At 42.7% G+C, this 19,346-nt stretch overlaps 1 protein-coding gene across 2 annotated transcripts; it reads left to right on the forward strand.

Annotated features, from left to right (window-relative positions):
• The first annotated feature begins 5,455 nt into the window (after positions 1-5,455).
• On the forward strand, positions 5,456-19,139 carry LOC146547684 (insulin receptor substrate 2-like). Of its 2 annotated transcripts, none has more exons than XM_085264106.1 (3): positions 5,456-8,387; positions 8,573-9,054; positions 16,224-19,139. In XM_085264106.1, exons 1-3 carry the CDS (start codon positions 5,716-5,718, stop codon positions 16,226-16,228), a joined length of 3,159 nt encoding a protein of 1,052 aa, XP_085120232.1. In that variant the 5' UTR covers positions 5,456-5,715; the 3' UTR covers positions 16,229-19,139. The 2 variants fall into 2 exon arrangements, with proteins under 2 accessions (XP_085120232.1, XP_085120233.1); XM_085264107.1 differs by having other exon boundaries at positions 5,458-8,387; positions 8,576-9,054.
• The last annotated feature ends 207 nt before the right edge of the window (positions 19,140-19,346 follow it).

Here is a 19,346-nt window from a genome sequence, read left to right on the forward strand (position 1 = left end):
CCCTTTATCCCTAGTCTTAAAGTGTATATTTATTTTCTTGCTCTTCTTATAATTATTGTTTGTTTACTTGCACTGCTGTAACTGGAGCCTCGTCGTCTCGTCTGTCTATATACTGGACTGTATGTAGCGGAGATGACAATAAAGTTTACTTTGACTTCAGCAGCGAGGAAGCGCACCGAGGGCTCTCGCGCTCACTTTTCGCATACAGAATTTCGAAAAAACATGCAAATTATAAGTCTGTATCATAATGTCGGGTGTTTTCGTGTTTGTTGGTTTGTTTTTATTTTGTTTTATTTTCCGAGTTGGTTATTAGATGCTGCTCCAGCCAGCCAGAGAATCCCCCGCCACCTCCTCCCTGTGCCGCAAGCAGCAGGCACCTCGCCCTTACTCCCAGCAAATGGGCGATAGAAAACCGATCGGTGCCTATGCCATCCCCAGTATGCGCTGGCATGACGTCGGGGCAGCATGAGTACGAGCAATTTTTTTTTTTTTTTTTTTTGCCGATGCCCGTGATGCCGCCCCCCACCACTATGCCGCCCCGGGCAACCGCCCGTGTCGCCCGTATCAAAAACCGCTACTGGATAAAGTACAGTATCACCGCAAATATGGTGACATTTCTTAGGTATATTTAGATTTAGTATACATAATGAGTTTCAGTGATATAAATAGATTATATAATTTTTATACAATTTATATATTAGATTATTTTACATTATACAGTTTGCTGTACGTTGTGTTTTTTGACAACAGAAAGGATTTTATAGCTTTACATAAATAGAACTGAGCGCAGGGATTTATATGAACTTGGAAATGCAACGTGGAAGCCAAATGCAGGAGTTACATTAATATTTGTTTGTTTGTTTATCTGTTCATTATTAGATTTTGTGTGTAACAGGAGTTTTTTGTCTTTTCCTAAGATTGTTATTCAATTGCGCCATTCTCATTTTCTTTGTTGGCAGCAAGAAGTGCAAAGCTCAAAGATGTTTACACCACAGCTACCGATCCTCAGGAGGGCTCAAAGAGCTGGAGGGCTTTCTTTATCTTTTGTCATCATACAATAGTAAAGTAAAATGAGGGCCTTAAAATTGTGCAAATTAACAGGTATTTATCTGTGGGTTTAGTTGTATATAAAATACTTGTAGGAAGCTGTACCAGTACAAACATGACAGTACAACAGAAGAGTAGGACGAAACTCGTAACATAAACAACAATTATGCATTACACTTCATGTTCAAGATTGTTACAAATTGCTTCATGGATTTGCTTCTGAAGAACTCCTATGTTGGCACAGCAGTTGAGGAGGAGGGAAGGAGTCCATAGAGCACACGGTTGTAGTAAACCAGCTGATAAGAGAGACTCGGGGGAGCAGAGGGGATGTGTCAGTACTGTAGCTGGATCTTTCCAATGCCCATGGATTGATCCCATACAAATTAATGGAAAGATCCCTGTCCAGCTGTTATACTTTTAAGAAGGTCCAAAGTCTCATCCTTTACTATTACAACAATTTTTGTCTGAGGGCATCTTCAAGGACAGTAACATCATGGCACTGGTTGGAAAGGCATCATAACTGCCTGTAGTTCTCAATTCACCTGTTTGTGTGGGCCACAAACTTAATCGTCAAGTTGGCTGAGGTGCCGCCAAAAGGCCAGTGTCCAAGTAAGGGAGCCGCCAACCTCCAATTAGAGGATTAATTTATGACCTGATTGCCACAATGAAGAAGATAACAGATAACAGAGAAAAACTTCCTTAAACATCAGCGCTTTCAGAAATACATCTACTGTAATGAAATTTGTTGGCTACTGTTGTGTAGTCTGTTATTGTAAATTTAAATGTTTAATAAATTTGGAAATTAACTTCTACAAATCAGAGCTGCACCTTCTAATGTGGGATGGATGCAAAGTCTTCTAACAAAACCAGGTTTTCCCCCAAAAGTCTTCCGATTATTTAAGTCTTATTTTGAAAATTTCTAAGCTTTTTTTGTAAATAACTAATGGAACAAGTCATACAGCTACAAGAGAAATATTTGCATCTTTTTTTAGCCCTGCTAGCTGCATGTCTTCATGATTAAAAAGCTCCTCTGATAACCCAGGCCTTTTCCTTTTCACAGGGAGTTCTTTCTTCCCACTGTCACCAAGTGCTTGTTCATAAGCAATCACCAGATTGTTTGGGTTCCCTCTCTAATATTTCAAGGTCTATACCTAACAATATAAAGCACCATTAGGTTGCTGTTATTGTGATGGTGCTATATAACTAAAATTTATTTGAACTGCACTGTGTCAAAATGGAGCAACCATTAGCAAACAGACGAGCGTCTGGGGTTTAGCATCATAATAGATGGCTTTTCTTTTAAAGACCACCTTTGCCAATATGCGTGACGTATTGAAGACGAGGTGCAGTGTGAAAAACTTCTTATCACTCCTTTAGTACATTAGCAAAGAAAGCCTCCTAATGACGAAGAGAAGATGTCAAATCCAGTTTAATAAAACAGGCAAACTAAACAGGTTCAGGATAACAGCTATGAGAAATCACTCTGTTGAATGAATGTTGGAAGTTTAACCTTTCTGCTGCATGCTACATTCATTTTTCAGTCCATTTTAATCACGCTGCAGAAATTGACAGTTAACCATCACACGCAGATATTTTATTTTTTATTTTTCGTTATTAATAAATATTTAATGCATTTCTATTTAAATCAAGGTGTAGGGGTATTTTCCCAAGAGCATTAAAAGGTGTTTTTTAGCCAATACAAACATAAGACTTTATAGAATATGATGCATCACTGTAGATTAAACAGTATGAAAGTATGAAATGTTTGACATCAGTTTTAACACCTTCAGCAGTCATTTCAATCCCTGTCACACTGATATAAGACATTTATTCTACTGAAGAGTTATTTGAAGTTTTGATCATTTACGTACAACTTGCCAGTAATGCAGTTTTACATGTTGCTTCTTTTGCTTTAAAAATGGTTTTTAAGAAATTCCTCCACCAGTCTCCACTGCGAGCTAATGATAAATATTTTGGGTGAATATATTTGATATTTATGTAACTACACAAGTCTTTGCAATTCTTCAGCCAGAAAGGTGAAAATGTCCATTCATACAGGCAAGCTGGCGAGATGATAAAAGAAAGGCAGCACATTATGTTTGAGGTCTGATTTGTCCTGTTTAACAGTGGAAAAAGATGTTTTTGTATGTTTGTGTCAGTGTGGCGGTGGTGGGGGCACAGTCTCTGCTTGCCTTTCAGTAAAGTCACCACATGGTACTGATTAAAAGAGCTAAATATAAAGCTTTGTACTGATCTGGTATCACACTCCCTTCAGTCTTCCATTTGCCACCGTTTTACTTTACTAGTGCAACTATGACTATTAACACTGGATTTTACTGGTTTAAAAAAATGTAAAAATAAACACATTTATTTTAAGAAACTTTATTTTGATCTACTGTAAAAAAAAAAAATCATAATTTCACCCAAAGAATTCAGAATAATTAATATTATCACAATAGCTAGAAAACATGAGGAACAATAACTTTAGTATCAATTAAACTTTGTTTCTGATGTGTTTGGCAAATGAATTACAATCAGAATTTAGGGATGTGTAGGCTGTGGATGTTTACTAAAAGAGACACTCTGTTTTATCCCTAATGTTGTCAATACTGGCAGTTGAAAACCCTATAATTACTAAGTAAGGGGTCTTTCAGTTGTATCGGGACCATTTAAAGTCTTTTTTGGTCTAGAATAAAGTTCACTGAGCCGGAAAGAATCCTCAAACATCCTACGTTAATGACATTATTACTTTATTGTTATCATACTCTGCTTTCATGACAAAACAGGCAGCTTGTTTTTAACATGAAGTGAAAGTTACTGAGCTAAGACATAAACTGAAAGCGAAATAGGAGCAAGCGAGTTAAAACTGTAAACCACACCTTTGGCACGTTGTTTACATGTATAGTATTCACTCAGTCAGTATTATTAAGGTTTTTATTCCTCATTAGAACATTATTTTGAAACACAACTACTGATGGGCTGTAAAATCATTTAGATAAAAGTGAAACCTCTCAAATATTTACCCAGAGCACGCTTTCCGAAGTTGTCTACGGTGAGTTATGAGAAAACGTAAATTAGGGGCATAAATCATTCTTCATGTTTCTTTATGTCATAATCGCATTACACTGAATATAGTTTTGCTATTCAAACTATGATATATCCATTAGTACTGAGGTCTAAAAGGTGCATCAGACAAAATTAACAAAATCAAAATTTAGGCTTTGGATTATGATACTTGGAGAAGGTGTAAAATTGGTGTTATTGCATTTTTAACTGAGCTTACACTAAAGATGGAAGAGCCCACGAAAAAGGCATCCAAATGAGTGCTTAAATAAACCCTGTACGTGTCGTTCCCATCAACAGCAAAACAACCGTATTCGGCACCCTTCCCTTCATGTTGTCGCCAAGGCTGCCAGTCAAATGTCAACAACAGTCCCATTTGTTGCTGCCTGCAGCTGTTTCTAATGCCGAATGTTGTGTGCAGGTTTGCTCCTGTTCGTACACTTTATAAATATGATCCAGGGAAAGTTTTGCTTTGTTTTCCCCGAATCACACGCTGTGCAGTGAGCCCAAGAAAACAGATGATGGCAGCATTTCCGCAGAATTTGCTCGTACATAAGCCTCTGAGGTGTTTACTTCAGCCTTTCCTACTATTCTCTGTGAGATAGCTGTTTTTCATTCAGTGTGAACATTTTGGAAATAAAGTACAACATAAGCATAAGGGAATACCGAACCCAAGACTAAAAAAAACAACGAATTCCCCACCATTCTCTGCTTTTTCATTCCCCATCATTTAAAAAAAGACAGTTTTTAAAGAGCTAATCACCCTAATTATCACCGAATATAGTCGGGCAGTTGGATGTGAGCATAAATGGAGATGCGCTCAAATAGGAAACACGAGGTTCCAGTTGGATAGGAATACCCACAGGTATAAAAATAGGCCACAACACGCCTTATATAATAAGTGGGACGTCAGGCTTGTTTACAGCGTCCCCGCTTGAGAAATAAAGGGTTACAATCCAGCATTATGCTGCACATTTCAAATCCCCCATTAATCCAAACGGGCTCAATTGGCCTGCCAATCACATCGACAAACATGGATATATTTTGAAGTGAGGTGTCGGTGTTTTAAAAGAAAAACAGAAAAAAAGAAAGAAAACACCCCGGAGGGGGCGGGATGAGGTAGTGGGGGTGCGTGACGCTTTCGTTTTACAGTGGGAAATAGGAATTCACGTTCCTCAATGGACTCGCTGGTATTTTCGTTTTCTACGTGAGAGAGGTTGCTGTTGGAGAAGCAGGGAGGGAGGCGGGGTTTGTTTGTTTCAAGTGAGTAAAACAGCCAATAGTCGGCGACGCTTTGGCGTGACGGACAGGCACGGCCCCTGCAGGACGCCCCGCCCCCTTATGACTGTGTGTTTTATTCTGTTTTTAGAGCAGCAGCGTCACATGTTGTTTTTCTCCTGGATCAGATCAGTCTGGTCCCCACTGCACTGTTGCTTCTGCCGTGGCGGACATATCCTGCAATGGATTAGAGATTTTTTTTTCTTTTAGCGGTTTGTATTATATATTTATAAATAATTTCTTTATTTTGCGTTTTGCTGTGAGTTTCGAACAAAAAAAGCAAGAGGAATTTGCCGATCTGGACTTGAAAAGAAAAGCGGAGGGAAAATGGCAAGTCCTCCGGCGACGGGAGGACACCTGTTATCTAATGGGACGAATGGGGTGAAGAAGTGCGGATACCTGAGGAAGCAGAAGCACGGACACAGGCGATTTTTTGTGCTCCGGGAGCCGATCGAGCGCTGCCCGGCCCGCCTGGAGTATTATGAGAGCGAGAAGAAATGGAGAAACAAGTCCGCCGCGAAACGGGTTATAACTTTGGACTCCTGTCTGTGCGTAAACAAACGCGCCGACGCCAAACACAAGCACCTCATCGCCCTCTACACCAAGGACGAATACTTCGCCGTAGCTGCAGACAACGAGCAGGAGCAGGAGAGCTGGTACAGGGTTTTGACTGATTTAATAGCTGAGGGGAAAGTGTATGACAGTCCTGCTTCCACTTCCTCTCTAGTTGGCTTTGAAGAGGCCAGTTATGGACTCCTCACTCCGGCAACACCTACCTACAAGGAGGTATGGCAGGTCAACTTGAAATCCAAAGGTTTAGGTCAGGTGAAGAACCTCACTGGAGTGTACAGGCTGTGTTTGTCCAGCAGGACCATCAGCTTTGTGAAACTGAACTCTGAAACAGCTGCTGTCAGTTTACAGCTCATGAATATCAGGAGATGTGGCCACTCAGACAGCTTCTTTTTCATAGAGGTTGGCCGCTCTGCGGTCACGGGGCCCGGGGAGTTCTGGATGCAGGCGGAGGACTCGGTGGTGGCACAGAACATCCACGAAACGATCCTGGATGCCATGAAGGCCATGAAGGAGCTGTCTGAGTTCAGGCCGAGGAGCAAAAGCCAGTCTGCTAGCACCAACCCCATCTCTGTGCCCACGCGGCGCAACCTGAACAATCCCCCCCCAAGTCAGACGGGCCTGGTGAGGAGATCCAGAACCGACAGCATGGCAGCCACATCCCCAGGAAGGAAGGTCACGCCCTGTCGGATAAGAACGTCCAGCGAGGGAGACGGAAGTGTGACCCGGCCTGTGTCAATGTCCATATCTGTAAACGGGAGTCCCACCAGTCCAAACTCTGGGAATCCCCTGAACAGATCCTACACCCTCAGCAATGGGCGCACCTGCAGGATGCTGGAGTCCACATACAACCTCCATCACAGCCGCTCGATGCCAGTGTCCAACTCCCCTCCCGCTGTCTCCAGCCCCATTAGCATGTCTCCACGAGGGGGGGGCAGGATCTCTACTCCTGACAAAGCTAGGCGCCCCTTCAGCTGCAGTGCCTCCATTTCGGGCTCTCTCAGCGATACTGGCTTCATGCTGTGTGATGATTACAGTTCCAGTCCAGGTGAACTCCGGTTCCTCCCCTTTACTCGCAGTGACACCCCCGATTCCCTGTCTAGCACTCCTCCTTCCCGTGACACTAGTGACCCCTGTGGCTACATGATAATGGAGGGAGTAAATGGGAGCAGGTGCAACAGGGGTGAGAGTCTGGCTTACAGGAAAAGAACACACTCCCTCACCACACCGCGTCAACAGAGGGTGGTAGCGCCGTTGTCCTCAGCCTCTCTGGATGAGTACACGCTTATGAAGATGACCCACGGACAGAGCTCCCACTCTGCCTCACCCAAAGTGTGTTACCCGGAGGATTACGGTGATATTGAAATCGGTTCATCCAGAAGCTCCAGCAGCAACCTTGGTGACGATGGCTATATGCCCATGATACCAGGTATAGCACCTCAGTCTGGCAAGGCAGACAACTACGTGCCTATGAGCCCCATGTGCGTCTCTGCACCGAAGCAGATTGTGAACCCTAGGGTGCATCCTCAGGCGGCTGCCAGTGGCAGCTACAAGACCAACTCCCCTTCCTCCAGTTCCCTAGAAGACAACGGATACATGAGAATGTGGTGTGGCGCTAAATCCTCCATGGAAAGCCCAGATCGGCATGGTGAATACATGAACATGTCCCCTGGAAACCCACCTCCTCTCCAGACTCCACCAGATTACTGCTTGGGCCTGCTGGCTGCTGAACCCACATCAGTTAGATCAGCATATCAGACCGGCTCCCTCACACTACCTGCTAAACTGCAGGCCTCCAAGAATGAAGATAACAGCCAGTATGTGCTGATGAGTCCCCAGAGTTTGAGGCAGAGACCTGGGGAGTCTGACTATTATTCAGTGATGCAACCCAGTGCAGCTCACTCCTCACCGCTGTGCCCCTCAGCACCCTCCCCAATCAGACACAGCCGGGCTGAGAACCTCTCCTACAGGGGGAGGCTGGGCAGGCCTAACAGGCTGTCTCTGGACACACTCAGAACCCTGCCCAGCATGAATGAACATCCCCTCCCAGGGGAGCCCAGGAGCCCTGGGGAGTACATTAACATCGACTTCAGTGGTGCCAGATTCTCTCCGCCCTCTGTCGTATCCACAGAGAGCCAGTCTTCATCATTGGGCTCCAGCGGTGGGGGTCCTGGGAGGTCATCTCTAGCAGACTACATAAACCTGGAGCTGGGATCACACTCGCCCAAGGATGCTGACACTCCTGCTGAGCGCTTGGACACACTCCCAGAGCTAACCTTGTGCCCCTGCTCGGAGGAGGATGGCGTATACCATGTGGATAGTGAGAAAGACTCCCAGGGCCTCAGTGATGAGGTGAAAAATGATTACACTGAGATGACATTTGGGATGACCAGTTTGCCCCCACAGCTCGTACCTCTGAACGCAGCAAGGTGTGTGTCTGTTTGTTGTGTTTTATCACTAATTATTATTTATTTAAAGTATTTGGTTGTGTGTTTTGGTAAAAATCCTGGTTCAGTGCAGGTGGCAACAAAACGTCATTTAAATTAAATTCATATTTAGTTTTAGTCACATTTTTAGTTATTTTTATCTTAATTTCTCTGCTTCTGTTTTCCAGTAGTCAGGGCAGCAGAGAGAAGATGCGCTCCATGGAAGACCAGGGTATTCCAGAGCACATTGGGGTCTTCCTGCTCGGTCCAAACTCCTCCTCCACAGTGGACCCTGACTGCTCTGCCAAGGTAATCAGGGCAAATCCACAGGGACGCCGGCGCCACAGCTCTGAAACGTTCTCATCTACTGCCACTGTGACCCCGGTCTTCGCATCCTTTGCTCGTGGCGACGCCGTGAAGAGGCACAGCTCAGTGGAGAACATCTCGTCACGGAGCAGCGAAGGTTCTGACGAGGAGTACGGCAGCCCTGAGAACCGGCAGAGCTCAGAGGGTTACCCCAATGGACTCAACTATATTGCCTTGAACCTTGAGAAGTGTGAGGATCTGGTCGGCTTCAAACCCACCAGCAGCTGCAAAGGGGGCATCAATGGATTGCACAGCTCACCATATGTCTGCCTGGGATTCAAGGAGGCTGCAACCACTGCCAAAGGTGGGTCAGGTTTATGTCAGATACTGCTGAATAAAATATCCAAACAGTCAGATTTTAGCACAGGGAATGAAGGGTTTCAGGAATGTGGGAGGCATCTCTTTAATTAAAAAGAAAGCGGTACTGCACAGATGAAAAATTTGGGAGGAAAAAAAATATGAGAGACTTGAATTTCCTCTAGATTCAAATTCAAACTGGCCCTCAGCAGCGGATGCTGCCTTCAAGTGCTCATTTTAAGCTTCTACTTTTGAGTTCTTCTGTGAGTAGTTAATCTCTTTGTGCTTAAATGTTAGGGTGCTACTGGGAATTGGGAGTGCCCAAATAAAGCGAGGAAAGCAGCAGCAATTTTAAAGATACTCTTAACTGCTTTTAAGATCACTATCAGAGAATTTGCAGTATTTCCCACAACATGTGAACACACCATGTGACTGCTATGAAACGTGACCAGGCTGAGGGCTGTGAAGTAAACAAGCACCGTGACAGAGCAGGATGCTGCCTCGCTGTTGCTGTCGTGGGCTGATGATACCGAAAATACAAGCTCAGAGTTCCACCGACGCTTATAAAGAGTCGAAGTTTGTTGCAAAAATGGGCAGAAATTCCAAATTAGAGATTCATTTTAAACCTCATGCAAAAAAATTCCAGAGCAACTAATAAGTCATTAAATATTTATCTGTGAAGTGTATGTAACTGGTTTACTGTGGATGGTTATTAGCAGGCATAACCCAGTTGTCGATGTCACGGGAATCCTAGTGGAGGCTTCCTGTCAGCTGTAATGTCTCTCTGAGCCGCAGGCATTTCCGGCTGTTGTTTTTCAGTTGGGTAGGCATTAGGATGTGTTGCACATCAATGTGACCTCTACAGACCCCTTATTCCCACCATCCTGTGATCAATACTGCGTCCCAGAATATCCCAGTGAGCAAAACAAAAGCCCCAGTGTGGGGCAGTAGACGAAAGGATCATGGGGGAAGCAAACAAAAAGTGCTGTGGAGTGGGGGGCAGCACAGTTTTGACTTTAAAGCTAAGTGTGACTCTTTGACACCCTTGCCATCCAACTGAGACATGCAGCTCACATGTGCTTGCAAGTACGTAGAGGTCGGAGGGGGTGGAGGGATGTTGTACCCCCCAATGTGAGGCCCAGTGTAAGTGGATATATGTGCATGTCCTTGTGAGCAATGACTAGGGGAAAACAACAAAGCAGGGCCATCAGGTAACTGGATGTCATGGTCTGCATTCCTGGCTGAGCTGGTTAGAAAAAGTTGCTGTGAGAGGGGGTTTGCTTTTCTCTGGCTCCAGGCCGATTGAACAGACGGTGGCTTTTATTTTACCACAAAGCCCCCCCTCATGTGAGGAGGTTTGATTTTTAGGATGTAGAAATGGGTAGGGGGGGGGGGGGGGTTCTGTTAAGTTATTAGTATTTGGAGAGTCAGTGGCACTCTGGTAAATAAAGCGGAATGTAACAATACCGAGACAGTGACATGTTTGTTTTTGTCTCTGCAGGCTTGCACGTGTCCCCAACTCATGTTTTTGACAAGTGCTAATATTTTTATGACACTAATAAAGCTTTTGAATTGACCATGGAGAGGAAGGGGACAGGGGGAGGGAACATACATGTGGACTCTAGCACGTACACATAGGGTGTTTTTTTTTTTCTCTCTGTTTCTTCTTCTTTTTTTCCCTTTTTTTTTTTTTTTTTTTTTTTTTTCCAGCAGTGGAGCCTGTATCCTTGAATGCTTGGCAAAGATGTGCATAGGGAGAGAGAGTGTGTAGGCTGTGTTGTTTTCCAGTGCTGCCTGCCTGTTTGCGGGAGAGCGAGTAAATGCGTGCATAATGGGGCAGGATGGCACGTGCACTCCGCTGCCCTTCTGTCTCATTAGTCTGTTCACTTAGAAGAAGTAAGCAGAGAGAGAGAGAAGGAGGCGGGGGCGGCAGAGTGCTCGGTAGAAAGGGGAGGGGAGGCTTTCTGGCTTTTTAAAGGAACAAATAAACTCATCTGTGAGGCCCCTCTTCCACTGAGGTACATTCTGGGAGAGCGGGAGCCCTTGTTTACCCGGTTCCTCTGCTGCGCGGTGAAGCAGGGTGAAGGAGGTCAGAGCATTCTGCAAGGGAGGATTTTGGCACCTGGCCCCGCTGGCGGAGGGCTTTGATCCCGTGTTTATAGGGACGGCACACTGGGCTCCTGGACCGTGTGCCACTCTGACCCAAAAGTCTGCAGGTTTTCAATACAGCCAAACACCCCTGCTGATTAATTTTATACTCGCAGGTAAATGCAGTTTGGCCCGGTGGGTAACTTTCACTCTAAAGTGAGGATTAAAGCAACTAAACACCCAAATTGCTCCTCCTTCCATGTGACAGCCTTGCATTTTGAAAAAAAAACGTGACGTGCTGCTTCCTGGTTTGTTGTTTTTTCTTGTTTGTTTTTCTCTATGCTCCACCTCCAGTGAGCTTAAATGCCTGGCATAAGTATCAGGAGTTTGTTTACCTCCTGTTTTGTCAGGGAGCCAGGCCATGTGACTCAGAGGCGGTGTTTACTGCCGCGCTTACCCAAGTAGGCTGTCTCCACTTGCGGCCCTGGCTAGCCGCAGCTCAGCCAGGTGGATGTTCTGTACCAGACTCAGATTAGCCAAGTCAGCCGTCTCTGTTTCCACCACCTCTGACTAATACCTTTATCTGACGGCACCAATCAGCTCCTGCTTCCTGTGATGATTGAAGAGATCATTCCTAATGCTGTATTGATATGATTGTCCTTCACTAGACTTACGGCTGTACGTTTTGTTTAAGCATTGAGGGGAACACATTAGGCAGTGGGTTTGGACCTGATCTGTTTGACTGTCAGACACTTTCCTTAAAATTAGGTGGATTTCACATCTTTTTTGCAGAAAGTTGTGATGCAAGCATCTTTATGTAAAAAAACAAGCATCAGGAATGGATGAAGTGCATTCTGTATCACTTTTTGGGGAAATAACCTGCTTAAATGCTCATGGTGCAGATGTGTTTGTGTTCACGTTGGACACTTTGCATGCATTCAAAACAAGAGATCCATATTTTGGGCTGATGCAAAACGACTGCAGTGATCACAAAAGCATAATTTCCAAAATGTTGTTAAAGGTGAAGTTTGCCCTTCTTGCAGCTGCTAACCAAGCCATGCACTGTTGCCTCTGAAACCTCAGCTTCTTGTTGCTATTTCCAGTCTGGAAAGCGCAGAATCAGAATCTGCTTTATTGAGTACACGTGTATGTGTATGCATACAAGGAACTGGGCATTCAGAATTCTTTCTCTGCTGTTAATATACTTATCAGAATAGACATAACAGTCATCTGTACAGTTGTATCAAATTACAACATAGCAGCTCACCATTCTGATGAGTTTCAGAATGAGTTTCTGACATGCACAATTTAACTTTTAAAAGTAGCATCCATCTCTGTATACTTTATTATCAGCTTGGACTGTGACATAACAATCTTGAGCTCCCTTGAGCTTAAAAAAACCTAGTGTTTAGCAAGAGATTTCTCAAATGTATCCAAAACAGAACTGCAATAGCCAGATCAAGGGAAGCTATATAATAATGGCGTATGAAATGATGTCATCTTGTCTTAAGATACACGGTACAGTTTTGGGTTGCACAAGTGATATTGTGTGTGTGTGTGTGTGTGTGTGTGTGTGTGTGTGTGTGTGTGTGTGTGTACTGGATGAATTAAAGAGGTCCAGGAATGGAGCTCTGTGGCACACTTGTAATAATAGCAAGGTAATTTGGTCTGAAACTTTTGGAACACTACTGCTAGAAAGACACTTATTGAAAACAGAAATAGTTAGCAAACTAGTGAAACTTTCCAAAAACTGGAAACATGCACGTGTTATAAATCTATACCTAGAATAGCGGTGTTTATCTGTGGGCTTCAATTTTAACTAAACATTAGCAGAAGGTGGGAAATAGACTGAGGCCTAAGGGGGCTGCAAGTCCAAAAGGAGCCCTGCTGTGTCACTTCAAGTCCCTCCTGAGTGCTAGTGGCAGATGGCCATTTTCCGGAGTGCGCGTGGGTTTGTTAAGGGGGGGGGGTTAAACACCTGCCATCCTGTTCTTTCTTTACACACTGTCATTACACTGATTTCCCTTACACATGCATACAAACTACCTGGTAAACGTACATATATCCTGCTATATTTCTCTCTGCAGTACACACCCAAACTCCAAACCGGTTAACCCCCCCACCCCCACCCCCAACCCAGACCATCTGCTGCGCCCACAGGCTACAGAGTGTATCAGTTCTGTGTGTGTGTGTGTGTGTGTGTGTGTGTGTGTGTGTGTGTGTGTGTGTGTGTGTAATTTGTTGGCCAGATTAGAGACATCCGCGTCCATCTCCTCAAATCCCACTTCCCCCCTGACGTCATTCGGTTGGTTGTATTGTGAGTGATGTCATTGCAAAGTGCATGCAGTGGGTAAATGCACCCACTGCATGCACTGTGTATCTGTTACACAAATTTCCACTGATTCGTGTCCTTGATGTCAGAGGGGGAAGCAAGCAAAAGCGGTCTAAGTTGCCCAGCCATGCATTACTAAGTTACTCAGAGCATGCCCAGTAGACCAGGTTGTTATTCAGTTCCCAAAGTAAGGGCTGAGATTTGTGTTATGCGTCACGAGATAAATGGTAGGGGGGAAAAGTATCTTGTTTTGCTTTTTTGCTAAAAATGGGTTTTTGTACAGGAAATTCAAACTCCATTCGAAATATTAAAACTTGATGGCACAATTACTAGCAGATAAATTGTGCATTTAATGGTTGCATTGGAACTATTGCATCCTCTTTAAATGTTTACCCCAACAAAGAGCTCTGTTTGGATTTTACAGCCACATTTAAAAAAACATTTATTTTTTTTCCCGCAATTTGTGGATTTACTCCTAAAGATGACACCTGATTGTACCCATTAGCCTGATTGCACAATCCATTCTTGCTATACCCTGACCCTTGAACACATACGCATGCCGGCTGTTAAATAGTTTATTTACACCTGCATCAGAGGAAAATTGAAGTTGGGATCTTACTAAAATAACAAAGAACGGCAAACAACCAAAGCAGGAACTCCAGAAATGCCATGTTACATGATATATGGAGAACAAACACGTAATGCCAAAGGCTCCTATGTCAGAGTTTCCAATGGTGTGTGTGTGTGTGTGTGTGTCACGGCTCAGTGAGAAGGAGGGGGGCTAAAGTAGGCCGGGATGTTCCAGACAGAAGCGCTAGCTGCTAGATAACTGCGTGGCCAGCGTTCCCCACATTTAACCAGCCACGGCTCCAGATGAGATTATAGCCTCTGTGGGCAAGATTAGACGGCCAAGGGTAGATCAGCAAGAGCCGGTGGATGCTCCATGGAGAGGAGCTGGGGAATGCGTAATGTAAGGTGCGGGCATTTAGGATGTTTTGTCCGAATTTGAACATGTTTATAAAGCTGAATTCAACAGAAATCTGACCCTGACTGTAAAATGATCTCGTCATTATAGTCAATCTCTGAAAAATCATATAAGATCGAGGGACTTATCTTTGGATTTAGTGATTAACATCTCTAACATCCTCCTCAGCTACACTATCATCTTATGGGGCCTAAAATATCTTCAAAAGATCTAAACGTGTGGTTCTGTGAAAGAGAACTGGGCTGCTTGTTTATAAGAGCGCTGAATGACAGATCCAAAAATGGCAGCTTTTCAGGAACTAACACAAACAGCCTGATCGCTGCGCATATTTGAGGTTGTTCAGCTGGCTTTTTTTTTTCTTCCCCAGGGTTTCATCAGCCTTACAGTGCTAAAGTTTTCTTAGCTCAAACTGTTTAAGGACATTGATGCTCCCTGTCTTTTTCAGATCCTACCGCGGCTGCATTTCCACAGAAAGAAAACAAATGTTCCATTCTTATCGTCTATTGCAGCATAAATGCAGCCACAGTTCCTTTCCGTTTGTTTAATATTAGAGATGCTGCTGTACCGCTTGTAGCTGCGCTAAGCGTGTGTCCAGAGCAGCATGACAGGAACACCCACCCCCTCCTCATCTTTCTGCATCCTAGATTATGTAATTATGCTTGCTGTGGATGAGCCCCTTTGCCCCACCACACACAAACTGTCCTTCAAGTCTTTCCTGGGCTAAACAGCTGGTGTGTTAAGATCAGAACATTACTATCCAATAAGGCCCAGCATACACACAAACATACTTTTAACACCTTCAGCTGCAGGATACTTTTTATTGGACAAAAGATCTTCATATTTAGTCAGTAGCAGCTCTAGAAATGTGAGGTCAAAATGACCCAACATTAGCTCTGTGGATAAGAGGCATAGCTTCAAATACCAAAGTGCCTTTAAATCAATAACCAGGCTAGAGTCAGATTATACAACATGTGTGATATTGATGTAAAAAAAACAAACGTGTTGTTGTTTTAGATGTGTAAAACTATATGTTCAGAACTGTCCCATGTGTGTGGCACCCACTTGATATTTAAGCTGTTTTTCCCTGTGCCTCCTTGTTATTGTGACACACAAAACCCTAATCTGAGCCTGTGAATGAGTTCACTCTGTACAGTACATGTGTACCTTACAGAGTGAACACTGTTCTCTCAGAGGCCCTCATGTCTGTTGCCTCAAGAGAGCTGCTTAATTGGCACCAGTGTTGTTTGTGGGGAAACTATCAGACTACTAACACGGGTCATTTCCTTTTAGGATGACTGTTACAGTTTTCTAGTTAAAGAACTTGTGTTTTGAATTGTCGAAGAACCAGATTTGTCAAGTCATTGGATGTTTTGCAGCATTAAAGGTGCAGTGTGGGTCTTTTTGGCCACTAGTGGTGCTATAGAGCAGCGTTTGGCCAGCTGACCTTACAGGTGCTTTATGAAAAAACAGTTCTTAGATCTTGGATGATATTCGCACAAGATTTAGTCATTTTGTTTCCAAACAAAGAAAATTGAGGCTTTAAGTCTCCATTCATTAAACTGCTTAAAGTGAGGCTTATTTGCGTGGATTTACATGCCAAGAATTTGAGTGTGCTTTGCTTGACAGTTGGATGCAAATGACCAAATATGCATATGATCGTTAGAGGGTGCAAGTTGAGGTGTACTAGTTTATTTGGCTTAGCCACTGTAAGAATGAAAATGTTAAATATTTTTATTAACTGTTGTTTTCTCTCTCTTGTAATCTCTTCCAGACTGAAGGACTTGATCTGTCCTCTGACTTGGCATCTTGACTGACCTGCTGCTCAAAAGGAAGAGAGAAAAAAAAAAAAAAAAACAGAAAAAAAACAACAAAAAACCCCAAACTTTGCCCTTTTACGGGGCTCTGCAGCCCGAAAAGACTGTGTGGACCCTCGGCATCACAAATACACACTTGGGACACAAGCAGATCACCATCTATGCATGTCATGGATTTGCTGATGGCAGGGCAGGTGTGTTTGTGTGGATGGGTGTGTTAATGTGTTGTGAATCGGTGTGTCTCCTGCACTTTTAGAGGCCATTTCTCCTGTGACCCAGTTTTTGGCACAAGCACAGAAGATAGTCAGACAATAACAGAAGTCTAATGGTACCCAAATACTATTTATTTACTTGAGGGTAGTTTTATGACTGCCTGCATGTGTGTGCGTGCGTGTTTCTGACAAAAATACGACCAACAGTTATGCCAGTGAACAATGAAACCTAGAAATGGCCAAGGGAGAGAGGATACTAAGGTACACTGAGTATACTTAGATTAGATACTTTATTTATTTTTGGATGATGAATGTCTGAAAAGACCTACACAATGCCTTAATGTCTATACTGTCCTTATGTTTTCTATGAAACAAGTGATAAATATTCTATTATTGTATGTTTGTTTGGACCTACATCTCTATATTGTTATTCTCTTGTGGAAAGTAAAATGCCTAGTTTACCATTAAATCTATATATTATTTAAGAAATGTACAGTACTGTGGGGCTGCTTGAGAGCTGATTTATTGTATTGATATTAAAGTATTTTCTTAATTAATAATTTCTTATTAATTGTACCTTAGTTTATTTTTTGTCCAATCAGAAGTGCTGGACTAAAAGAAATATATTTCTAAATGTCTTCAAGAGTTATGCATGTCTATATAACTCAGCTCAGACCCCCACAACACCAGGCATCTGAATGCACTGTACCTCCCACAGCTCCTCAGTCACTTGAGCCTGAAAACCTCACACACTCCTACCTTCAAACCTACGGCCTGCTGTTTAGCTCGATGCAGGTCGCCCTGCTGTGATATCGTTTGACTGTACAATTGTCTAGGTGAGGTGATAACGGAGGGGTGGAGCCAACGATAGCTGTTGAGGTTGGGGAGCGCAGTTGAGCCGATATCTGGTCGGCAAGGGAGAGCTGAAGAAAAGGGGAACGGGGCACCGAGGGGGAGGAGGGCTGGGCAGCAAAGAAAATGTAGCACAAGAGAGGCCCACAGCCACATGTGACACCCCCACGGAGGCTCACGGAAGAGTCAGCTGTCTGGAAAATATGATTACTTTGCAGACAGTATAACAAAATTAGAGCTAGCTGAAGAAAATTATATAAGGTTACGAATTAAAGCAAGCCGTTGTAATTGAATTATTATGTAATAATTATTTCGTGACAGTACAATGCATTAGCCCAAGCAAAGAAGAGTAGAAGTCAGCAATAGTAATAAATATAATGATAACTAAATGGACATAACAAAGATGTATCACACAAATGTGTCTATTTAACGTTTGCTATTATTAGTTACCATTAGCCTGTGGCTACCTGTGACCCCCCCATTAGCAACTGTTTATTCCAGACCAATATATGTCTGAACTCCTAAGAGAACAATCTGTATGTGTATGTTTTTCTGTTTCTGAACATGCTAACATACTGTGTAAAGCTAATAAGTCTAAAGAAATTTCAGAAGTAAGCAAACTGGCTAATGTTATCAAAAGCTCGGTAATGCTAGGACTGTTAGCAAATGTTGCTAATGTTAACTCGTAGACACAAAACCTTTAACTTTACTGTTTGCAATATTCACAGTTTAATTTGCTAGAGGAAAAATTTGTTATTTCCTCTTTAGAAAAACTGGCTTGTTTTAATTTGATGAATCCAGTTGGGGGGAAATTATTAAAAGAAAAAACAAATCTGAATCAAGACTCTTTCTGTGAACCTCCAAAATGGCCGCTAGGGTATTTGTTTTCAAGGTAAATTTAAAGCACTCTATCGGTATCCTAACTGTGGTCTTTGTGCCGTCTGCTGTGGCAACTCCAACTGGCTCTCTACCCCTTTAGTGTACAGTAGATTGTAAAATTTTATGTCTGAATGTATCGTTGAGCTGGTGGAAACACCTCAGAAACAATGTGCAAATGGTTTTGACAAGAGTGAAATAATATTGGAGCTTTACCACACTAAGTCGTGGTATCTATTTATCTTCATAATCTTGAATGTGTATATTATGTATATAGAGTTTAACTAAAGAAAAAAATCTATTGGATATACATAAAGTACTTAGATTTAAAATATGTTGCGATGATATTCCTCTGTAAAGACTTTGGCTACCGATTTTTTTAAAGAGGGGACGGGGGCGTTTTGGGAAATACAGTTTATGTTATTCTTTTCTCCCTCACAGTGACTATATGGGAAAAAAAATTATCTTTGTCTATTTTACTATAGAAATCTCTTTGCCTTGTTGACACACTTTACCTAATGGCATATGCAATAGTGACATGAATAAAATCTAGTTTACAACTGTGGAACCAAATGTAATGTTGCATTGATTTCTTTTTCTTTATTGTGATGAGCAGGAGCTGCTTAGCTCTTTGTACATTTCTCTTTCTGCCAAGTGTTTTTGTTTTTCCATGGCTGGGAACTCTGTTCGCGACATGTCTAAATGCGCTTTCCCATTTCTGTGTCCATAGACAGATTTTTCTTTATCCACTCATCTTTGATTCACTCAGTTTGAATGTGTTGTCTTCCAGTGTACATAATTCAATATACTGTTTATTGTGATGCACACAAGAGATGATTATAATGATTTATAAATTTTGGTAGTCGAGTATTGCTTTTGTCTGTATTAATTATGAATAGCAAACCTAAGGAAATAAATGAATTTATTTAAAGAGCTACTGTTTTTGTCCTTATTTTTTCATTACCATAAGTTGTATTTCTTGCAAACTACATCATAACAGTAATTACTAATTTCTTTCTTTGTTTCATATGTTTAATACATAACATGCATCATTATGAAGCCAAACTGCATGGCAATATCTGTTTACATCTACAGTTTGCTAGCTAACAAGCTGATAATAAAACCAAGACAGGCTGTAGC

The sequence above is a fragment of the Mchenga conophoros genome, linkage group LG23 (assembly GCF_057382185.1).
Source record: "Mchenga conophoros isolate Kocher_MC1m ecotype Shallow Benthic linkage group LG23, M_conophoros_male_GT1.1, whole genome shotgun sequence".
Lineage (NCBI taxonomy): Eukaryota > Metazoa > Chordata > Actinopteri > Cichliformes > Cichlidae > Mchenga > Mchenga conophoros.